This window comes from Diabrotica virgifera, chromosome 8 (genome assembly GCF_917563875.1).
Source record: "Diabrotica virgifera virgifera chromosome 8, PGI_DIABVI_V3a".
NCBI classification, from domain to species: Eukaryota; Metazoa; Arthropoda; class Insecta; order Coleoptera; family Chrysomelidae; genus Diabrotica; species Diabrotica virgifera.
Genome location: NC_065450.1, coordinates 179452969 through 179476267, shown reverse-complemented (window position 1 = coordinate 179476267; position 23299 = coordinate 179452969). Strand labels below are relative to the sequence as shown.

Below are 23299 nucleotides of genomic sequence, written 5' to 3'. Positions count from 1 at the left end.
TAAACCAAGGCCAGAATCAGAGAAAAAAAAATTGGTTGCAATTTGACGTCTCGTTCGGATAACATTAACGTATTTCGGAATAGCCGTTTCCTCATCGGAGCACCTGGGTAGAGGCACTGAACTGAAATCAAATCCTTTCATCCTTTCCGGGTAATATCAAAATAATTACAAAAATTCGAAATAAAATTCGAAATTATTTACTGACTCAACTTTCGATTCATAGATGGTGCTAGTAGCATCTTTGGTAATTATTTTGATAATTACCCGGAAAGGATGAAAGGATTTGATTTCAGTTCAGTGCCTCTACCCAGGTGCTCCGATGAGGAAACGGCTATTCCGAAATACGTATAAGCACATAGTAGAGGTGCTGTACTGTAATCAAATCTAAACCATCCTTTCTTTTCTTTTAGTTTATACTTTATTCACTTTTGAGGATATAAAGGGAAATAATTCGCTAAAATTATTATCACGGTGAATGATAGGACGTGAAATGCATTTTTAGATTTCCCTTGTCGAGTATTTCGCCACTCTGTTATGCTTAATAATTTCGAATTTTATTCCCTGACTCAACTTTGAAACACCCAAGTTTCATTGCCTATAACCGTGACCCGTCAAATTAGCCCCGTCAAAATAGCCCGAACACAAAATAGCCTCGACAAAATAGCCCGCAAACAAAATAGCCCCGACAAAATAGATCGCACACAAAATAGCCCCGGTCAAAACAGACCCCCTAAAATAGCCCCGGCTAAAACAGCCTCTTATAAACAATTACATAATTATTTATACAAGGTGTCCAAAAACTTTTTTTTAATGTAAATTATTTGACAAAAAGGAAGAATGTACAATCAACGAAAAAGGTACGTAATATCAATAAAAATGTTAATTCAGACAACAAACGCAATAGTTAAAATTTGTCTAATTCTTGGTTTTATTGGGACAACAAAACGATGTTCATCAATTCATTATTGTCGTTCGTTCAGCCAATGTATTACGTTTATTGAATGGATGAACATTCATTATGTATACCATAATATCACTTTATTGGTATTACGAACTCTGTTCACTGAGTCAACGAACATTATTTATTGAAACAGCAACGTCGTTAATTGACCGACGAAGACTATTCGTTGCGTCAATAACAGTATTATTTCTCCTAACGTATTTCGTTTATTTCTACAATTATTTCCGTTTATTTTTACAATTAATTCCGTTCATTCCCACAATAAATACGGTTTTTCTTACAACCAATTCTATTCATTCTTACAATCAGTTTCGTTCATTCCTACTATGAACGTATTTTATATTAATAATTACTGAATGCAATAGCCCAATGTATGATATTAATTGATTAATAATAATTTTTTAAATCCCCCTTTTTTGTCCTTAACCTAAAAGGACTTTACACTGTGTAATTTTTCATATGATTTCACTTATACAGTGTACTGGAATAAGTGTTACACTCCCCCCGCCCCCTTATTAACTTATTTATTTTTAGCACATAAGCAAAACGATCGGACAGTTCGATTTTTAAAATAATCAAAGTATATTATAACATCAATTTTTCGAACTTTACACGATCCCTCTTCAGGTGACAGGCGCGGCGTAACTTTGATTTTTTTTAATGAAAAATGTGACAGCTGATTTAAAAGCGTTTGAAATAGTGATTCCAAAAATGTATAACACTTTAATCCTTTTTGACAGCGCAGAATTCTGAGAAAACTAACAAGTATTTTTGAAAAATTTAAACGCAGAATAAAATATTACATTACTACCGAGGGCAGAAAGTCCCTTAGAATAAACAAAAAGTTTCCGTTAAATGGTATGCCTATTTGAAATTAAAAATCATACTAAATTTTCTCTTTTTCACCCCTGTGACTTATTAAAATAATCATTATAGAGTTTCTCAGGGACTTCAGACCCTCGATAATACTGTAGTATTTTATTTTGCATTTAAATTTTCAAAAATAATAATTAGTTTTCTCAGGATTCGAAAAAAATGAATACATTTAAGAAGAATTCGACCGAAATTTCACGATAATAGACACACAAAAACTTCCTTCTTCTACGGACTACACTTGAAAACGAAATGCAATTATTATTCGACACTTCGGTAACACAGAGAAGCTAGGGGTATCACGATAAAGAAAAGCCGTTAACTTTCAAATGGTCAAGCAAAACATTTATTGTCTCAACAACTACGATTATTGTCACAATGACCGCATTGATTGTGGGAATTAAATGCAGTAGTAGATTGATTAATGCATTAGTTGTCACAACAATCAATTTACATATATTCAATAATCATATATTACCCTATATTAACAACATTTGTACATTGTTTTAATGAAATCTGTACGTTGTCACGATAAACCAAGGTAATTGCTTGTCATCTACGAAATCAAGAACGTGAGTTGCTGCCAGAATTAACAGTATTTATTAAGTATACGAAACTAAGTTATTGGCTGAATAAATTGAGTGTTATTGATTAATGTACTCTAGTTATTCTCACAATTATTATTCAATCATTGTGACAATAACCAAATACATTCGTCAATGTCTAAAAACTCGTTGAAACAACAAATTAAATTGTTGTGACAACGAAATACTATTCAGTAGTCACTGTTAATCAATATTATGAACTAAATTTTTTTGAGTGTATTTAATTTATTTAATTTAAAATGCATTTTACTGTTGCCCGAAAACAGAAAAAAAATGTTTATATCATAAACTAACATTGATTTTCGCTTAACTTAAATGTTCAAACTTCCAAGAGGCAGGAAAGACAGGATGCGAGTTCTCTGAAAAGACAACTTTTATTTAATGTGGTTAAGATAAACATCTGAATAGAGGATAATTACCATTTCCGAAAAAATGTATTTTTAAGGAATTATTTTATGATGAATTCTGAAGAGAGCTTTTTTTTTGGGGCTATTTTGTCGGGCTTATTTTGTCGGGGCTATTTTGTCGGAGCTATTTTGTGTGCGGGATATTATGTCGGGGCTATTTTGTCGGAGCTTTTTTGACGGGGCTATTTTGACGGGGTACTGCCTATAACAATGGAATCTCAAAACAACTCTTCCTTGTTGTCTTCACATTATTGCAAAAACTGCTGGGCGCACACTACTCGATGCTCTTTGTGATATTCTGTAAGCAGTCGTACACATTTTGTGATAGCCCAATTTTCTTGTTATAATTTTATGAATGTTAGTGAAAAGTCTCAGCAATATGCAGAACAAGATCGTTAATGGTGAACCTTCGATCTTCTAGCTATATCCTTCCAATATTCTTTCGTCTGTAACTGAAGGCCTTCTGCTCCTGTCTTCATCGTGAATTTCCATTCGGACTTTACTATATTATCTACACCGTTTGCGACTATTTTTAGCATAATATGTAATTTTTCGCATAAAATTCGACTACTAAGTTCACGAAACATATCAGTGATCGAGACCTCAATCTTCGAAGGCTGCCGGCACTGGGCAATGCAGCAAGGCGAGAGTGATGGAAAGAGAGAGAAGTTAATGCGTAAGACAAGGTTGCCAGATTACTCCCAGCACATCTCATTTCTTCTCAGTGGCAATATTTTTGTACGAATGACCTTCGCATATAAGTATCACTGAGCAAACATATGGTATACAACCACGTATACAACTACATATTTTCCCTGTTTTATTTTATTTCATTTTATTTTATTTTATTTTATTTTAGACAATTTTTTTTATTAAAGTGAATGACTGGTCTAAAAATGTCCTACTACATAAAATGCTAAGCAGGAGAAATATGTACAAAAGGTACGACAAAATGGACACATTTCTTTTTAGCTCACTCATTCAAGTTTAAATACCGATTTGAATATGATGGAGTATTTTTACGTACTCAAAAATTGCGTATTTCCTTGGAGAATTTGTTTACACTTCTTAATTTATATTTTCATTAAACCTTGTAAGGTTTAATCATCTCTCCAGGTGGATTCAAAGACCTTACTTCATTTGAAAACCTTTGAGAATTAATCAATCGGACGTGACATAAATAATTTATTAAGAAAATGTTTGTATAGTCCTTAAATAACTGACTTGTTTCATTGTATTAAGCAGTGTAAACCTTGGAAAGATGTAAAAATACATACATCAATTTTTCATCGCATTACAAAACAATCTAAAAGAAAAGTTAAAAATGTATTTGAAAGAATTTTATTTTTACATACCCATATAATAAATTAAATATTATTTTATACGGGATTAAACCACAAATTATTAATGAGAATTATAATTTACATTTTTTGTTTTGACGTTTCGATTTCAAAACGTCAAAACGCATTTAAAATAAAAACTATCAAGTTCCTAATCTGTAGTTTACAAATTAGCGCTTGGTGGTGTAAACTTAGCCCGCACGCTGCGCGGGAAAATTTACTTTCACGCACGCCGTGCGGGAAAATTTACTTTCACGCACGCCGTGCGAGAAAGTGCAACTTTCGGAAACGAAATGCGTGCTACATAGAAAGTGGCTGTTTAAGCACGGCCCTAGAAAAAATTATATTAAGAATGAAGTTTTAAATGAATATAATTTTTATTACAATAAATGAATTAAAATAACAAATTGTTTTACATGTACCAAGTTTGAAAATAAACCTGTTTTCTGTGGTATCCGTGGGTAATGTTACGTATAAAAAAAGGAATACAAGAAATTATCAAAAAAAGACACTAAATATTGGTGACATATAATATAAAGAATTATCAACTTATCCCAAGAAGATTTAAATAATATAAATTAATTTTGCACAGAAACATGTGCTTAAATAACTAAAAGATTTACATAAAAATCATTCTCTTCCATTAAAGGGAAAACTGACATGACAGAACGGAGTTGTCAGTGTAAAATAAATTGTAGCACTAGTTAAGTTCTTTTATTTTATGTCTGTGGCTAAGCTAGTTAGTGGGTTTAAATACGGAGGAAAATAAGGACAAAAATAAGTGAGTAAACAGAATATTGAGATAAAAGAATTGATTGCCAACTATTTTTAGAAGAATAGTAAAACAAAACAGAAATTTATCAACTGAATAAAATCAAGGGAAATTGAAATAAAATAATTAATTGTAGACCAGGCGAAAACGGCGGGTTCGTTGGAAAAAATATTCCCATGAGATTTTTTTTGCATAATTGCATTCGTGACACATCCCAGAATAAGGTTCAGAAGAAGTCGCCCACGTGAAAAGTGGTAAAATTGTTTTTAACAATTTTTTTTATTCAAATTTCAAAAATCAATATTTTTGGTCCGGGCAATTTTTTTTAGATTTTTTGTCATTTTTGGCGAAAAAATGACGTTTTTCAAGGCTTAATAACTCGGTTAAAAGTTATTATTATGAAAATCAGAAAATGACTAAATCAAAGAAAAAAGCCACCCCTACAACATCCTGAAGAAATTTTTGTCCTTAATTTATTACTAAGCTGTTATTTATAAGTAATAATAATGAGCGCCATGCACGTATTAGGTTGCCGTCAATGGTGAGTGCGAGAGATGCCATTCCGGCAGTCAATGGTGCGTCTTACTCGCACTGACATTTACAGCCGCGTCAATACGATCTTACCGCTCATTGTTAATAATTAAAAATAACAGCCTAGTAATAAATTAATGACACAAATTTCTTCAGGATCTCCTAGGGGTGGCTTTAATCTTTGATATATATAGTCACTTTCTGATTTTCATAATAATAACTTTTAACCGAGTTATTAAGCCTTGAAAATCGCCATTTTTCGTTTTTTTTTTATTTAAATTGCTTATAACTCGAAAACGATTAACTTTAGAAAAAAATTATAAGAGAGCCTTTTTGTTCAGAATGGTTCAAAAAATCTAAAAACAAGTTGTCCGGACCGAAAATATTTATTTTCGCAACTTGAATAAAAGAAATTGTTAAAAGAATATTGGACCACTTTTCACGTGGGCGACTTCTTGAACGTTATTCTGGGATGTGTCACGAATGTGATTATGCAAAAAAGTCTCATGGGAATATTTTTTCCAACGAACCCGCCGTTTTTGCCTAGTCTATTAAATAAAAGTAACACACAAACATGTGACGTTTATAACGTTACAACAGTTTATTCTTCTTCTTCTTCTTCTTCAGCCTGTCTGCATCCACTCCTGGACAAATGCCTCCCCCATTAGATTTCATAAACAGTACTATGAAAAACAATTAGTATAGAGTTGGTAAATTATTTATCAAACTTGCTTCCTGCACTGCAAACGCTTCAAGCTTACCTGCTGCTAAATACGCTGTACGCTTTATAAAGTTTTTCCCCATTCTGAACAACCTGGTGCATGTATTCTCCAGGAGCCGGTCATTTAGCTGCTGTTTCCTACGCAGGCGACAGAGTATACAGCCGCAGGCCCCACATCTACCTCTACGAAGATCCCTTGAAGAATGACATCCAACTTTTGAGCTACTACATCAACAAGTTCAAGCAGGAGAAAGCTATTACTGCAAGCAGTGAGCCTGCTAAAGGTATATAATATTTTTATTTCATAAATATTTGTGAGACATGCTTTGGTTTTAATGCATGCTGTAAAAAATACTCATTGAGAATCATTGATAATCATAATTTTTAGTACATATTTTATATTCACAAAATATAAAGGATTAAATAATTATAAGACAAGTTCTTTTTGGTAAAAGATACCCCAGTTAAAAGAGGTAAAATGCCTCACTTTCAGAATTAATTTTTTTCTTTTTTTATGTTCTGTGATTAAAAATAAGACTCAGCGAAATTTTAGCTCATATCTCCTGCCTCCAAAAACATAAATTTTCCGTTTTAATTTTTTTTTCGGTGCGTTACAATAAATTTCAATTTTTTTAAAAATTCACTCGGTTAGTTGAGCCTCTTACAAAACTTGTCTATTTTTTATAGACCCATAGGTTGAGTACATAACCTAAAATAGTCCATGTAGTGAGACCGCTCCCGTCTGAAAAAAATTCTGATCCGGTTTCTTTGTGGATTCCTATTCAAGAATGTCCCTTTTAAACCAATCTGAATGCTTCCAGGAGGAACTTTTTAGTAGAAATTGTTTAAACAATATTTTTAAACAAATACAAAAGATTACCTTTTACTGACCCGAGGAATATTTTTTTAGGTTTTTGGATCATTCTAAACAATAAAGGTATCTTGTGATTTTTCTCAAAAGTTGATAGTTTTCGAGTTATAGGCGATTTAAAATAGGAAAAATGCGAAAATACGCATTTCAAGGCTTAAAAACTCATATTTAAATTAGTATTTTTGACGTTGCCAAGTACTTGAATTGTAGTTTAAACATTAATTTTTAGGATTTCGCAGACTGATCGGGTCTAGCTTTAATTTACACCGTTGTTATTTAATTGTTAATTATGCGTGTTCATCCGATTTTTTTGCTGGTGCGGCGCGCACTATTTCCAAAAATCTCCTATTTTCGTCCGAAAAATATATTTTTTAGACTTTCCGTGACATTCTAAATGAAATAGGTTTCTTGTAATTTTTCTCAAAAGTTAATTGTTTTAAAGTTATAAACGATTGAAAATCCGAAAATGCGCTTAAAGTCGCTTATAAGTAACTTTAAAACCATTACCTTTAGAGAAAAATGACTATAAAAGTATTTTATTTAGAATATACCGGCAAAAAAATTGGACCCGATCTGTCTGCAGAATCTTGAAAACGAATGTTTATACTACAATTTAAGTACTTGGACAACTTCAAAAATACTAATTTAAATATGAGTTTTAAGCCTTGAAAATGCATATTTTCGCATTTTTCAGATTTTAAATCGCCTATAACACGAAAACTATAAATTTTTGAGAAAAATGACAAGATACCTTTCTTGTTTATAATGACCCAAGAAATCCAAAACAATATTTTTCTGGTCGAAAAGAGGTGATCTTTTGTATTTATTTAAAAAAAAATTGTTTAAACAATTTCTGCCCAAAAATTCCACCCGGCACCCTTCAGATTTGTTTAAAGGAGATATTTTTGAATAGGAATTAACAAAGAAACCGAATCAGAAATTTTTTCAGACTGGAGCGGTCCCACCACATAGACTAAAAATGCATTTTTTTTTATGAAAAAAGCGTATTTTTTTCGTGCTGGCTCTAGGTCCTTTTTTTATTTTATGTATTTTATCAAAAAATTTTACCTTCACAAACCCGAAAAACTGGTTTTCAGGGGATTTAAGGAAAATTTTTGGAACAGAAAATTCTGGAATGGAGCAAACCCTCTTTCCATTCTATATGGGTACTTCAAAATAGGTCAAATCAGAGTTTTTTATATAGGTTATATGCATATACCTTGAAGTGAGTCCTTTAAGAAACTTGGGCGAAAAACCCTTAAACTCCAAAAAAAAACATGTTTTTCGAGGTTGTAGGTGATCTTGCGATATTTTCCGGAGTCATCCAAATTTTTAAGATCGATACAACCTAGATAATTTTTTTAATTTTTTTAAGTTTTATGTAACTAAAAAAATTAGACCCACCGCAGTTTTACCCCATGGTACAAAGACGCCTTGGCGTCTTGGCCAATGGCGTCTTTGTACCATGGTTTTATCCGGTCACTCCTTCCCCCTCCATCTGAAACCTAATTTTTTCGTTTTTATTCTTTTTGGGTGGGTAACAACCAATTTAGAAATTTCAAAAAATTCACTCGCATAGTTAGGGTTTTACAAAATTTGTCTATTTTTTATAGACCCGTAGGTTGAATGTACATAACCTAAAAATTCATTTTTGTTTTCGAAAAAAAGGGGTACAAAATGTTGTTGGAGATGGCTGCAGGTCTAATTTTTTTGTTTATTTTATCAAATAGTATAGATATTTATTTTTTCAAGATTTTTTCACAAGGGGGATTTTCTCCATTTTATAGACTACAATAGACCAATAAGGTTTTTTTGTAAAATTTAAAGATTAAACCTCAAAAAAAAACATATTTTTTAAGGTCTTCACGGGTTTTAGGAAGTTTTTTTTAGGTATAATAAAGCTGTTTCGACCAATTTTTGAGTATCCTAAAGGACTCACATGCTTCAAATCGTATATTGCATTATATACTATCCACCATCAACAGTTACTTCTTATCAAACAAACTAGTTTTGAATGAAGAGAAATCAAAATAAAGGATTTTCACGTCAAATAATTTATTAAACCATCAAACCACTATACAAACAGCAATGGATAAAACAGAGTGCACGAAGTTGCTAGGAGTCCTTTTAGACAGTAATTGTAAATGGTCAAACCACATTTCTAATTTGAAATCCAGGTGGCGCATGTTATGCATTGAGAATTCTTTCACGTCTCTTTAATACATCAATATTAAAAACAGTATACTTGGCCCTTTTTGACTCAATAGCCAAATATAGCATTGAAGTCTGGGGTTGGACCTCTGAATTAGAGCAGATATTCGCACTTCAAAAAAGAGCTATTAGGATAATGTATAAAATGAAATTTAGAGATTTTTGTAGAGACACCTTTAGACAAAACAATATTCTTACAATTCCTGGTCTGTATATATTTTCGTGCATAATGTATTTTTACATTGCAAAGTTTATGAATTTAATCAATTTCAATTTAACCATGTTTATTCAACAAGATTCAGAGACAATCACTTTATGCTTCCACAACATCTTTCTGTTTTGTTGGAAGGTAGCACACATTATGCAGCCATAAGTTTCTTTATCAAATTACCAATATATATATACGAATGAATTTATATCAGCCAAACTTTCGGAGGTGTGTACATCAATACATTTGTGAGCTAGAGCCATATTCTAAAAATAACTTTTAAGTATGTTTTATCGTAATTATTAATTTATATACTTTTAACCCTGCTGTCCCGTTCGAGTCAACTACACAAATGTACTGTTCGGGTCAATATGGCCCAACTATGGTTTACGCTCCTTAGTCGAAATAAAATAAGTTAACGGTGATAAATCAAACTTTATTAACAAGAAATTATGGTTAATTATACATAAATTATGTTGTTAATGTAAATTAAACCTTATTAACAAAAATAAAAGGGTTTTTTGTTCTTTCAAAAAAGCGTAGTAACAAATATTTACAAAAAGTTAATTTAGTTTACAACTGGGACAGCAATAAAAAGAATGGATTTTACAAATATTTATGTTTATGATATATACAATATAATAATTAGTCTTGTTATCGTTTTTAGGGCAAGTTTACAGCGTTCTAGTTTAGCAGGCGGAGTTAGATTTTCCATAGACGGTTCACTAGTATTTCCATCTTGTCTACTTGTTTCTACTCGTGTCCCTTTTACCAGTTCATGAAAGCATTTAGTTATTATTTTTTCTGGAAATGATGACTAATAATTTCATTAGTTTTTCCCAAATGCTCAAGAAAAATTGGCGGTTTTGCCAGTTTATTGGTATACCACTGGATATTATTTATTGATGCCCATAACACGAACACGTTATCGGCAGAAATGTCCAGCAGATTATAGAAAACAATCATTGGCCAGCGATTTATCTCTTCTCACATGTATACGTGCTAACAAGCTAATCTAGAGTATCCACTGCTCCATTATTGGAATTGTAATCTAAAATAATTTGGGGCTTTTTCATTTGATGAAAATAATGCATGATGCATCGATTCATGATGCAAAGTATGCATATGAACAACATTTTTATTATTTTTAGGAATATTGTCAACAACAGTGGTATCTTGCGTGAAGCAAAAAAGCACTTCTTTACTCGCGATTTTTGCTGAAAGCTCCGGTTTATTTTACTTGTAGTCCCTGGCATTGTATCTACTTTGTTTTAGAAAAAATTGTCCTAAATTTTACGATGTAAAAAAGTTATTACATGTAATATTGTGGCCTTCCAAATCACTACTCAAGTCACACATCACACGAATTCTTGTATATATCTGCAATGTTAGAGCATAAGAACTTTTACTGTTCTTCTCTTCTTCAGGTGCCGTGTCCGTATTCAGACGTTGGCTGTCATCATGTTTACAAGTTCCTGAAACCTGTCTCTATGGACTGCTGCACGAAATAATTCTTCTACCGTGGAACCACACCATTGTCTAATATTACGTAACCATGAAAGTTTCTTTCGACCAATCCATCTCTTTCCCTCCACTTTTCCTTGTATTATAAGACGAAGTAGGTGGTATTTAGGCCCTCTAATTATATGGCCGAAGTATTCTGTTTTTCTCCTCTTTATGATGTGTATGAGCAGACGTCCTGAATTCATCATTTGGAGAACATTTTCACTGGAAGTGTGCGAAACCCACGATATTTTTAGGATTCGTCGATAACACCATAATTCGAATGCTTCTAATTTGTTTAGCACTGTGGTTTTTACTGGTCATAATTACATAAAACCGAAACTTTTGAGCCATATTTCGCTGGCTTGCTTGGAATGTACCATTTGAAGGGAAAGCGGCCTCTAAAGGCAACTAGTTGCTTATCGACGGTAACATTTTCATCAGGGTTAAAAAATTTTGGTACATTTTATACCTATGTTACCCTAAATTTCACGTATTGCAGCAAGTTTATCAAAACGTCTCCTATCCTGTCTAGTAGTTTTGTTATCAAAACGTATTACTTGCAAACTTTTGGTAAATATATCAAGCGACATTGTTGATTGACATATACTATGACCCATTTCTTCATTCCACAAACTTCTAGTTGATTCACCATGGGACTTAAAAACTCGAGCTAAAAATAAAAGACCAATGTATGTTTGGAAACCAACTTCATTCATGTCTTTCCAGTTGGTTCCAAAGACATGCTGTCCGTGCATGTTGGTCATATTTATAATTTGGTTTTTAGCATCGTCTAGCTATATACTACAGTTTATTTTATAAGTTCTAGCTTGCAGAAACCTGTTTTTATTTACAGACGTAACGGGCTGACAAACACAGAGGTACTGCCAATATAGAATTCTGCCAACTAAACACACACGCACAGGTTATGTTTAACGGTTTAAATACGCGGGTCATATTGACTCGAACGTACCCTAGGTAACAATTTCATTTTTATCAAAAAAATCAGAAAGTTGATTGTTTATCTCATATGCAATTGAAAGACCTCATATTAGCTAATAAAGTTACGAAACACCAAATTGTTACGCCGCGTAATATTTTGTAAAATAAGAAACAAATTATTTTTTGGGTCAAATAGACCCGAACAGGACAGCAGGGTTAAGATGTATGTCTGTAACTTTGACTTGTCTCATACATGTACTTTGTATAATGTTGCATGTGATCAATAAATTTGACTTGACTTGACTTGACTATAAAAAAAACTTGATTTGATATATTTTGAAGTCTATAAAACTGTAAAATTCCCCAAAACCCCTAAAAACTAGTTTTTTGGGTTTATCAAGGTAGCACAACTACGAAAAAATCTGGAAAAGATCAGAAATATATTTATTAACAAAATACACAAAAAAAAAATTAGACAGAAAGCGATCGCCAACAAAAATTTATAAGATTTTTCGAAAAAAAAAAATGCATTTCTAGTAATGCATATAAACTCAACCTACGAATCTATAAAAAATAGACAAATCTCGTAAAATCCTTAACTACAGTTGAGTCCCTGAATCTTTACCCGTGCGTCATCATTTACAGCATACGAAATAAGTCGATGATTAATCGGAAATTTAAATTTACTAAACGCAACAGCAAGTCATTTACTGTCACTTGCTATTGCGTTTAGTAAATTTCAATTTCCGACTTTTCATCGACTTATTTCGTATGCTTGAAATGATGACGCACGAGTAAAGATCCAGGGACTCCACTGTATGTGTGTAAAGTAGGTACCCCGCACAAACCTTATGAAAATTATATCCCAGTGGGTTTAGTTCATACTTTGGGAAATTACTCTTTGAAGTATTGTGATGAAAATTCTCATGGACACATCTCGATCGTGTAGAGGATTTTCAAGATATAGGGACAAAAACTCGGAAAATTATAAGCTTTACTGGGTATTCCAATTTCCTGAGTTACTTGTTATCTGGCAACATGTAGAAGATTGGATCAAAGAAAAGCACTAGTAGTCTAGGATTTTTCCTGGCTATCCAATGGCGACCTTTATTTTAACCTTGACCTTCAATGGACGTCATCTTCTAGAGTTTCGAGAGTTTTCGGCATTAAATTGATATAAACAGATTACTCTTGGGTTTTTGGGATCACTAAACACGAATATGCCATCAGAATTGACCTTTGGAGCACGTGGTTTCCAAGGTCAATGAAAGGGGCTCCTGGAGTTTCGAGGTTCTTCGGTAATTCATTAATGCAAACGGATTAGTTACAGGTTTTTGGGGTTGCTGAACACGAATACGTGGTAGGTACACACTCAGGAGTACCTGGTGCCTAAGACAGCATATCTTCTGGAGTTTCGGAGGAATCAAATGGATTACTCTTAGGTTTTTGGGGTTGCTGAACATGCATACACTATCAGATCTGACCCACGAATCACATTGTACCTACGGCACGTCATCTTCTGGAGTTTTGAGGGTTTTCGGCATTAAATTGATAAAAGCGGATTACTCATGGCTTTTTCGGGTCGCCTAACGCTAATATGCCATCATATCTGACTTATATGCCCTCATATCCGGCAGCACCTGCTGCCTAAGATTATTTATCTTCTCGAGTTTCGAGAGTTTTCGGTACTAAATTGATGCAGACGAATTGGTACACACCGAGTATTCGGAGGTTTTCTTGCTGTTGCTGTTCAAAGAAAGCGTACAAATTGGTGAAAGGTTTGTTTTTGCTATTTGTAGATTTTTATTAAAATAATTATGTTGTGCTATTCAATTGTTTTAGGTATTTAATTATATAAACTCAATTTATATGCGACAATGTTTTTTCTTCATTTATTTTAAGATTGATTTACTATATTCTATTTTGATAGTGTTATTCATCGTGGTCACTAGATACTCCAGAGTCTTTTATCTAAGTCATATTCGTGTTTCAGCAATCCCAGAAACACAAGAGTAATCTGCTTGAATCAATTTAGTACCGAAAACTCTCGAAACGCAAGAAGATGACGTGCCTTAGGCACCAAGTACCCCGGTGTCTGTTCTGATGGCCTATTTGTGTTCAGAAGCCTCAAACACACATGAGTAATACCCATCTGCATCAATTTAATGCCGAAACCTGTCGAAACTCCAGAAGAATACTCTATTATGCATCAATGTAGTAACGAGGACCCACGAAACTTCGGGAGCCCTTTTATTGATCTTGGAAACCAGGTGCTCCGAGAGTCGGTTCTGGTGGCATATTCGTCTTCAGCAACCTTAAAAAACCCTCCAGTAATTCATTTGCATAAATTGAAATGCCGTAAACCATCGAAACTCTAGAAGATGCCGTTCCTTGCAGTGTACCTGGCTACCACGTTTTCGGGAGGTCAATACTGATAGCATATTCGTATTTAGCGATCCCAAAAACCCATGAGTAATCTGTTTGTATCAATTTAATGCTGAAAACCCTCGAAACTCTAGAAGATGACGTCCGTTGAAGGTCAAAGTCAAAATAAAGGTCGCTATTGGATAGCCAGGAAAAAATCCTAGACTACTAGTACCTTTATTTAATCCAAACTTCTACATCTTGCCAGATAACCAGTAAACAGTGAATTGGAATACCCAGTAAATCTTATAATTTTCTGAGTTTGTCCCTCTATATCTTTAAAATCCTCCATACGATCGAGATGTGCCCATGAGAACTTTTTATCAGGATGCTTCAAAGAGTATTTTCCCAAAGTATAAACTAAATCCACTGGGACCTAATTGCCATAAAGTTCGTGCGGGGTACTTTGTTTGAAGTTTTAAATTGATTGAAACCCACCGAAAAACAAAAAAAAAACGTTTTAGGGGGACGGGTAGGGAGAGAAGGGTGGTGGGCTAAAATTGTTGTGTCTTATTTTTTATTCACATAGAAGGTAAAAATAAAAAAAATTCTAGTAGTGAGGGCATTTTGCATATCTTAAGGGGGTACCCTTAAAAAAGGCAAAATGTTTTACGCCAGTAGATGCGAGCCTTTATAGATTTTGGATTTCCAAGGGTATACCCTGAAAGGTTTTTATCTTTAGTTGTCCAACATATCTGGGCTTAAGAACACATATCATCCATTTCGGATATATATTTTTGACTTGGAAATGTCCAAAGAGACCTGCTCCAGGTATATATAGCGTTGTTTGCACTTGCAGAAAAAAACAATTGTTCGCATAGTTCATCTGCATTTTTACGGAATCTGTACGTTGCTTTCCCCTTTTTACAGTGATGGTAATCTTGAGTCAGAACTGCTCAGTAAGAACGCTTGTACAACTCCCGGAACGAACCATGGCCCGTGAGAGAAATCCTTCTGCGTAAATTATCTTATTAGCCGGATCAGGGAACACAAAATTTTACGAAAAGCTCCAAAAAAATAAAGGAAAGATAAAAATTTGGAAGTAGGTAGTTGAAATTGTCTATTATTATACAGGGTGGTTCATCTTATTCGCCTCGGTCTCTGTACGGAAAACCACTTGATATTTTAAAAAAATTTCTTCACAGAAATATACAGGGCCTTTAATACTACAACCTAAAAATAATATGAATTATACAGGGTGTTCCAGAAAAGAGTGGTATATCAAAGTTATATTTTTTCTTATGGAATGCCCTATATCTGATGACATTATTGAATCGACCTTAAAAAATAAGCTATACTTTCATAAGTGTTCCCTATACCTAAATACAGGGTGTTTTGATTTATTTCGATTTTTATAAAAATGTAAGGTTTTAGAAAAAATAAATATCTACGAATCTAAGAAGCAGTAACAAATTATTTCTTGGATCCTAATAATAGACTATTTAGCATACTTAAACAGATGCTTATTGCAACAAAATTTCTTACAGGGTGGTCAAAATATGAGATTGTTCTATTAACAAATTCAAGCTGTAATAACTTACTTATTTTAAATAGAACACCCTGTAACTTACTAGTCTATCGCGTAGAAAATTTACTTAGCTTTCAATTTGTATTAGGGTTTCCTATACCTATCTTCTTACAGGGTGGTCAAAATATTAGATTGTTCTATTAACAAATTCAAGCTGTAATAACTTACTTATTTTAAATGGAACACCCTGTATCTTACTAGTCTATCGAGTAGAAAATTTACTTAGCTTTCAATTCTTATTAGGGTTTCCTATACCTATCTCCCTTCATTTTTTAAATATTTAAAGATTTCCTAATTTGTAAGCTTTAAAAATAAGAATGACATAAGTACCTATGTCGTGTTTATGTACAACACACCACCAACACCGGCAATATACTTAGATAAGATACTGCCATTAATAAAATGTTCATTGGTATCAGGTAATCACACAGAGTGTTGTATTATTTTAGTTGATTTTGGCCTACATGTGAAATTGAATAACATGTTTATTTTAAACTGCATACCCTATATTAGATGTCGTATTCTGGAAGATATTTAAATTATATTTCATTCCGTATAAGTATTTTCCATATCTTAACCCAACGGTTATTAAGTAAATTTAAGAACGCCACTTTTTGTTTGAATCTTTAAATCGCAATTACAAACAATTAAATGCAATGGCTACTTTGACGAAAACGAGCCTATTGTACAAAAATATGTAAAAATGGGTATTTACAGAATAACATGGGAATTTATATTTAGAGCATAACATGTGTATTGAGAATGTTAACGTGAAATTGAAGAGATTTTAAATATCTTCCATTATAAAGAATAGAATATCGAGTATGTCATTTAAAATAAGAATACTCTGTGTGATTAAATGATAAAAATGTGAATTTTATTAATGAAACTATCTTGACTAAGATATTTAAGTATATTGCCAGTGTTGGTGATGTGTTGTACATAACCACGACATAGGTATTTAATTCTAATTTTTACAGCTTACAAATTAGGAAATTTTTAAATATTTAAAAAATGAAGGGAGATAGGTATAGGAAACCCTAATAAGAATTGAAAGCTAAGTAAATTTTCTACTCGATAGACTAGTAAGATATAGGGTGTTCCATTTAAAATAAGTAAGTTATTACAGCTTGAATTTGTTAATAGAACAATCTAATATTTTGACCACCCTGTAAAAAGATAGGTATAGGAAACCCTAGTACAAATTGAAAGCTAAGTAAATTTTCTACGTGTTAGACTAGTAAGATATAGGGTGTTCCATTTAAAATAAGTAAGTTATTACAGCTTGAATTTGTTAATAGAACAATCTCATATTTTGACCACCCTGTAAGAAATTTTATTGCAATAAGTATCTGTTTAAGTATGCTAAATAGTCTATTATTAAGATCCAAGAAAGAATTTGTTACTGCTTCTTAGATTCGTAGATATTTATTTTTTTCTAAAACCTTACATTTTTATAAAAATCGAAATAAATCGAAACACCCTGTATTTAGGTATAGGGAACCCTTATGAAAGTATAGCTTATTTTTTAAGGTCAATTCAATAATGTCATCAGGTATAGGGCATTCCATAAGAAAAAATATAACTTTGATATACCACTCTTTTTTGGAACACCCTGTATAATTCACATTATTTTTAGGTTGTAGTATTAAAGGCCCTGTATATTTCTGTGAAGAAATTTTTTTAAAATATCAAGTGGTTTTCCGTACAGAGACCGAGGCGAATAAGATGAACCACCCTGTATAAGAAAGAGTTTACAATTGTACATCTCCTCCATTTTACAAAAATACAAAAATTGGAAAATACGGAGTGAAAAATGTTTTCTCGTGAGTGAAAAAATATACGTTCAAAATAGGCCCGGAATAGGATAAAATGACTAATTCTAAGCAACTTTTGTTCTATAGAGTTTTTCACTAAGTCAATAATTTTCGAGATTTGCGAGTAAATATGTTCATTTTTAACAAAAAAAAAAACAAGTTTATGGACGGTTTTTCGCAGATAACTCAAAAAGGAAGTACTGTAGCAAAAAAAAATTATTACTAAAAATATAGCTTATAAAAAAGAATGGTGTACGCGTGAGTTCTGCAGACCCAGTAGAAGCAGAGTTATAGCTAATGAAAAGTAGTTTCCTCTTCGTCAAATTCCAAATCGAGTACTTCAATGTGAAATAACCAAAAAACAAAGCATTTTTCTAGGAAAATTCATTACAATTTTTTAAAGTGTTTAAAAAAAGGTTTATTTTGGTTTTTTAAAAAAATCTCTAACATTAAAAATAAGTGAGTTACGCTCAAAATATTGTTGGTCCCTTTTATTTTTTGGTACAGAAACTGTAAAAATCACCCCCTAATTAGCTTTCCAAATAAAATTATTCGTAACCGCTTCACAAGTTACTTTACTTATGTATTGTTTATACCGTGCTAGTCAAAAGTCCGTACCCCCCCTCGTATCTTTTGAACGGTTATACATATGATAGTGAAATTTGGATGGAGGAAATAAACGAACATAAGCTTTTCAACTAGTCATGAGAGGTGACGTAATAGTGACAGATGATGTTACAGAGCCACTGTGACCGATAATTTTAAATGGCACCTTATGGCAAGTGATACCTCGTTTGAAAGGTATTCAAAATACCTATTCAGTCATACTAATTTTTTTGGGTTTTAGTTGATTTTGATTTTGGTAAATAAATTAAATAAATATAATACTGTAGTTTCGCATTTAATTAATAAAAATTCAAAAATCCGCCTATGGTTTCTTTGTCAAAAAAGTTGACATTTTTCGATTCTCTAGTAGTTTTTACGTCAACGTCAACCTTTTTGACCAGTAATCATATGCGGAATTTTGAATTTTTATTAATTAAATGCGAAACTACAATTTTATATTTATTTCATTTATTCATCAAAATTAGCTTAAACTCAAACAATATTAGTATGACTGAATAGGTATTTTCAATACCTTTCAAACGAGGTATCACTTGCCATAAGGTCCCATTTAAAATTATCTGTCACAGTGGCGCTGTAAAGTCTTCTGTCATAATTACGTCACCTGTCATGACTAGTTAAGAAGCTTACGTCCGTTTATTTCCTTCCTCCAAATTTCATTATTATAGGTATAACCGTTCAAAAGATACGAGGGGGGGTACGGACTTTTGACTAGCACTGTATAGTCCTGTCGCCAGGGGGGTACAACGGCCTCCTTTATTCAGATGGACTTACCCAAGTTTTTTTCATGTATTTTGACCCGTAGAATACGAATTTTTTGGGTAACAGTTGATCCGGATGTCGATAAGATTGTTATTGACCAAGAACTTGAGGAATTACATAACAGAGGTTTCTCACAAAACAAAACATTTTTTTGTATTTTTTGGGTCATTCTAAGTAAAAAATATTCTAACAAATTTTCCCGTAGGATGCTCAGTTTTCGAGATAAACGCGGTTGAACTTTCAAAAAATCGAAAAACTGCAATTTTTAAACCCGAATAACTTTTGATTAAAAAATAAAATAGCAATTCTGCTTAGCGCCTTTGAAAGTTCAAGTCAAATTATATCGGTTTTGATTATTTGCATTGCTAAAAATTTATTGTGTTATTGTTAAACAAAGTTACAAACACCTAGTGCGTGAGTGATGTTTTCTATGATTTCTCATTTAAAATCTAACGAGTAGGTAGAATAGGTACTAGTGCAATCGAGACTATTTCTACGTAGCATGCGTTAAAATGCATGTAAAGGCACGGGAAACACTATGTGTTTATAGCTTTGTTAAACAATAAAAAAATAAATTTTTAGCAATGCAAATAATTAAAACCGATATAATTTGACTTAAACTTTCAAATGCGGTAAGCAGACTGGCTATTTTATTTTTTAATCAAAAGTTATTCGGGTTCAAAAATTGCAATTTTTCGATTTTTTGAAAGTTCAAACGCGGTTATCTCGAAAACTAGCCATCCTACGAAAAAAATTGTAGAAACATGTTTTGCTTAGAATGACCCAAAAAATACCAAAAAATGTTTTGTTTTGTGAGAGATCGCGGTTATGTAATTCCTCAAGTTCTTGGTCAATAACAATCTTATCGACATCCGGATCAACTGTTACCCAAAAAATTCGTATTCTACGGGTCAAAATACATGAAAAAAACTTGGGTAAGTCCATCTGAATAAAGGAGGCCGTTGTACCCCCCCTGGCGACAGGACTAATATTATCTATGTTTTATTGGTTTGAAGTGCTCAGTTATGAAAAAAATTGGGTTTAAATTAAAACATTTTTTTTTAATTTTGAAAAAAAATTGAATTGTTCATGGAATTAACTTAAAAATTATTAGTACATAATACCAAAAATCTTAAAGAATAATAAAATGTACGTTTTGCTTTTCTGAATATTTTTCCTTTTTTGTTTTCTTGTTATACTAAAATTGAGTATGCTATGACTGTTCAAAAAATTTGCCTAAATTCGTGATTAGTTACTCGTTCAAGCCATTTAACTACATCTTTTTCAAAAATAAGCACTTTGAACCGATGAAACTTACAGATCATATAAATAATACATAAGCAAAGTAACTTGTGAAGCGGTTACGATTAATTTTATTTGTGATGCTAATTAGGGGGTGATTTTCGCGATTTTTTCACCAAAAACAAAAGGGACCAACAATATTTTGAGCAGAACTCATTTACTGTTAATGGTACAAGTTTTTTAAAAAACAAAAATAATCCTTTTTTTAAACACTTTAAAAAAGCAGAAATTAATTTCGCCCAAAAGTGCTCCATTTTTGGGTTATTTCACATTGAAATATTCGATTTGGAATTTTATGAAGAAGAACCTAATTTTGATTAGCTACAACTCTGCTTCTACTGGGTCTACAGACCTCAAGCATACACCATTTTTTTAGTTTGTTATAAGCTATGTTTTTGCTAAGCATACTTTTTTCGCTGAAATACTTACTCTTTGAGTTATCTCCGAAAAACCGTCCAAAAACATGTTTTTTTCTGTTGAAAATGAAAATATTCACTTGCAAATAACTCGAAAAGTATTGACTTAGGGAAAAAACTCTATAGAACAAAAGTTGCTTAAAATTAGTCATTTTATCCAATTCCGTACTTGTTTTGAATGTATATTTTCCACCTTCGAGAGGGGCTATTCCCTTCTATTTTTGAAAAATGGAGGGGATGTAGAATTGTAAACTTTTTCTTATATAATAATAGACAATTTCAACTAGCTATTCCCAAATTTTCATCCTTCCTTTATTTTTTTGGGGTCAGATTGTTCTTTGATCGGTCTATATCCTTCGTATCCTTCTTCTTCAGGTATTCGTACGACCGACGACAGCGTTTCTCATCGGCCATGGTTCGTTCCGGGAGCTGTAAATACTCTGACTTTAGTTTTCTAAAGCTTTAATATTATTTTTGCGTAGTAATCGGAATGCTATATTAATCTTTTTGCTTTTATATTAGCCTGGGATATTTCCTATGAGGCTATACTAAACTCGTTCTTGCATTTTTAAATATTCTGCAATATGCGGCAAAAAAAGCAATATTAGTTTCTTCGATTTTACAAGAATTTTTTTGTATGTATATTTTTGCACATTTTTAAGTTGTTTTTATAATATATCGCACTGTATTAAAATAAACTGGACTACCGTTTTTTATATTTAATAGATAAATAAGTTTTGTTTTTAATAATAAAATTTTACCAATGTTATTCAAAATTTTTTAAGAATTACTTTTTTGTATAGCTATAGTTCTAACAAAATGTTCACGCAATACCTGTATTTTAATTGTTTTTATTTTATCCAACATTTCAGTGCTATATGTATATTTCTTATTATTCATAGATATATTTACTAGAGTAGAGTTTTTTTATGCATGCATTTTTCATCCATTAACAATTAAACGTCTTAAACATTTTTCGTTGATACAATTTATTTTCAGATTTCTCTTACTCAGTCCCGGCACCATGGTATAAAGTGCCCGCCTACAAAAGTATAGGCGCCCTCTATTTTGGTATTTTGTGTAACACCAGCCGAAAAAAAAGCCATTTTGACGCCCCTAAACAGTTGCGCGCGCCCGAAGTTATCCCTTGCAGGCCCGTTATCGCCGCACTGCCTTACTACTCTGATTTTACTAGATATTTCATCTAAAGACAGTTAGGTTTACGGCACTCACTATATCTTTATTCATAATTATGTCATGCCTTTTTACTTGTATAACCATTTACATACATACATAAATATTATATTCCTTTTTTACTTTTATTCTTATTTACCGACCAGAGAGGAATGGTATCGTTGTCTATTTGTCTATAAGCCTATGCGATAACTTTTAAATGAAAATTCCTAAAATATAGAAACGTTTCTTGGTACATAAATTACATCCCTGTTTTGCCACGAAAAATCCTTGTTAAATTTAAAGTTAATAGATCAAATATCCATAAAGTTTCAAATAACTCACAATGAACAAAGATGCCATAAAGTCTTGAAACATTTGTTCGTTTGACGAACAAATTTGAATCAAATTTGTTTGTTCAAACAAATTTGACAAGTTCATGAGTACTTAACAGATGAAAATGTGGCAAGTGTATAGAAGTCTCGACGAGAGAAATTCGTCAATCAGACAATTTGTTTTATATTTCAATTCTCTTCTCTAGTGTCTTTGCCAGGTAGAAAGCCCGTTTGAAATCATCTGTAGTTGTGTAAGATATAATATTTGAGATTCCATCAAACGATACGCGATGGTTAGGTTAGGTTCAATGTGATTAGACGCTTAATCACCCTTCCACAACCTAAGAGGTCTATTGTGGCACATTCTTAGACTCAAGTTATCAACTCTGGACAGTTGTATAGAACATGTTCCCATGTCTCGTCATTAGCTTGACAAAATTTTAAATTCGCATTTTCTGTCAGTCCATGTTGTCGATGTGCCCCTTGAGATTGTAGTATCCTGTTATGAGACCTAGTAGAGACTTAGCAGATGATCTCTAGTAATTTCTAGTAGACCTCTAGAGCTTGTCTTCGAAGGCTAACAGGTATGATTATTTTTATAGATCTGTCCCTGCAGTTCCCCTTTTTTATTTCCTGCAGGCATACCTATTGATGTGATCTTGATTATTGATATGAGATAATATTCTTATATGTCACTTAATTTAATCAATGTATTAATACTAATCTAATTAATTAACCAGATCACATATCAATATGTTTTCAATCTCAGGGCGAATTATAAATTAATTACTTACTTTCGTGGCTTCTAAATATTTCTTAATGGTTCCTAATCGGGATAGAAAAGAAAAGAGTAAAAAAAATACACATATGGGTTACAATTATAATCAAAATATTTTTTATTTTATTTAAAAGGCAATCAATGCTTAATATTTGCTATTTCTTATTATTCTTAAACATAACATTTACAAATGGG

The 23299-nt window shown here is 32.3% G+C and overlaps 1 protein-coding gene across 10 annotated transcripts in view; it reads left to right on the top strand.

Moving 5' to 3' along the window:
- The window catches only part of LOC114329870 (golgin subfamily A member 6-like protein 22), a 482825-nt gene that overhangs the window by 362520 nt on the left and 97006 nt on the right, over positions 1-23299 (top strand). For 8 of the 10 annotated variants that reach the window (XM_050658302.1, XM_050658300.1, XM_050658299.1 and 5 more), the window contains one exon: positions 6324-6494. In XM_050658302.1, coding sequence (XP_050514259.1) covers positions 6324-6494 — 171 coding nt within the window. The remainder of the gene's footprint in view (positions 1-6323; positions 6495-23299) is intronic. The other 2 variants (XM_050658298.1, XM_050658295.1) reach the window with 1 other exon arrangement.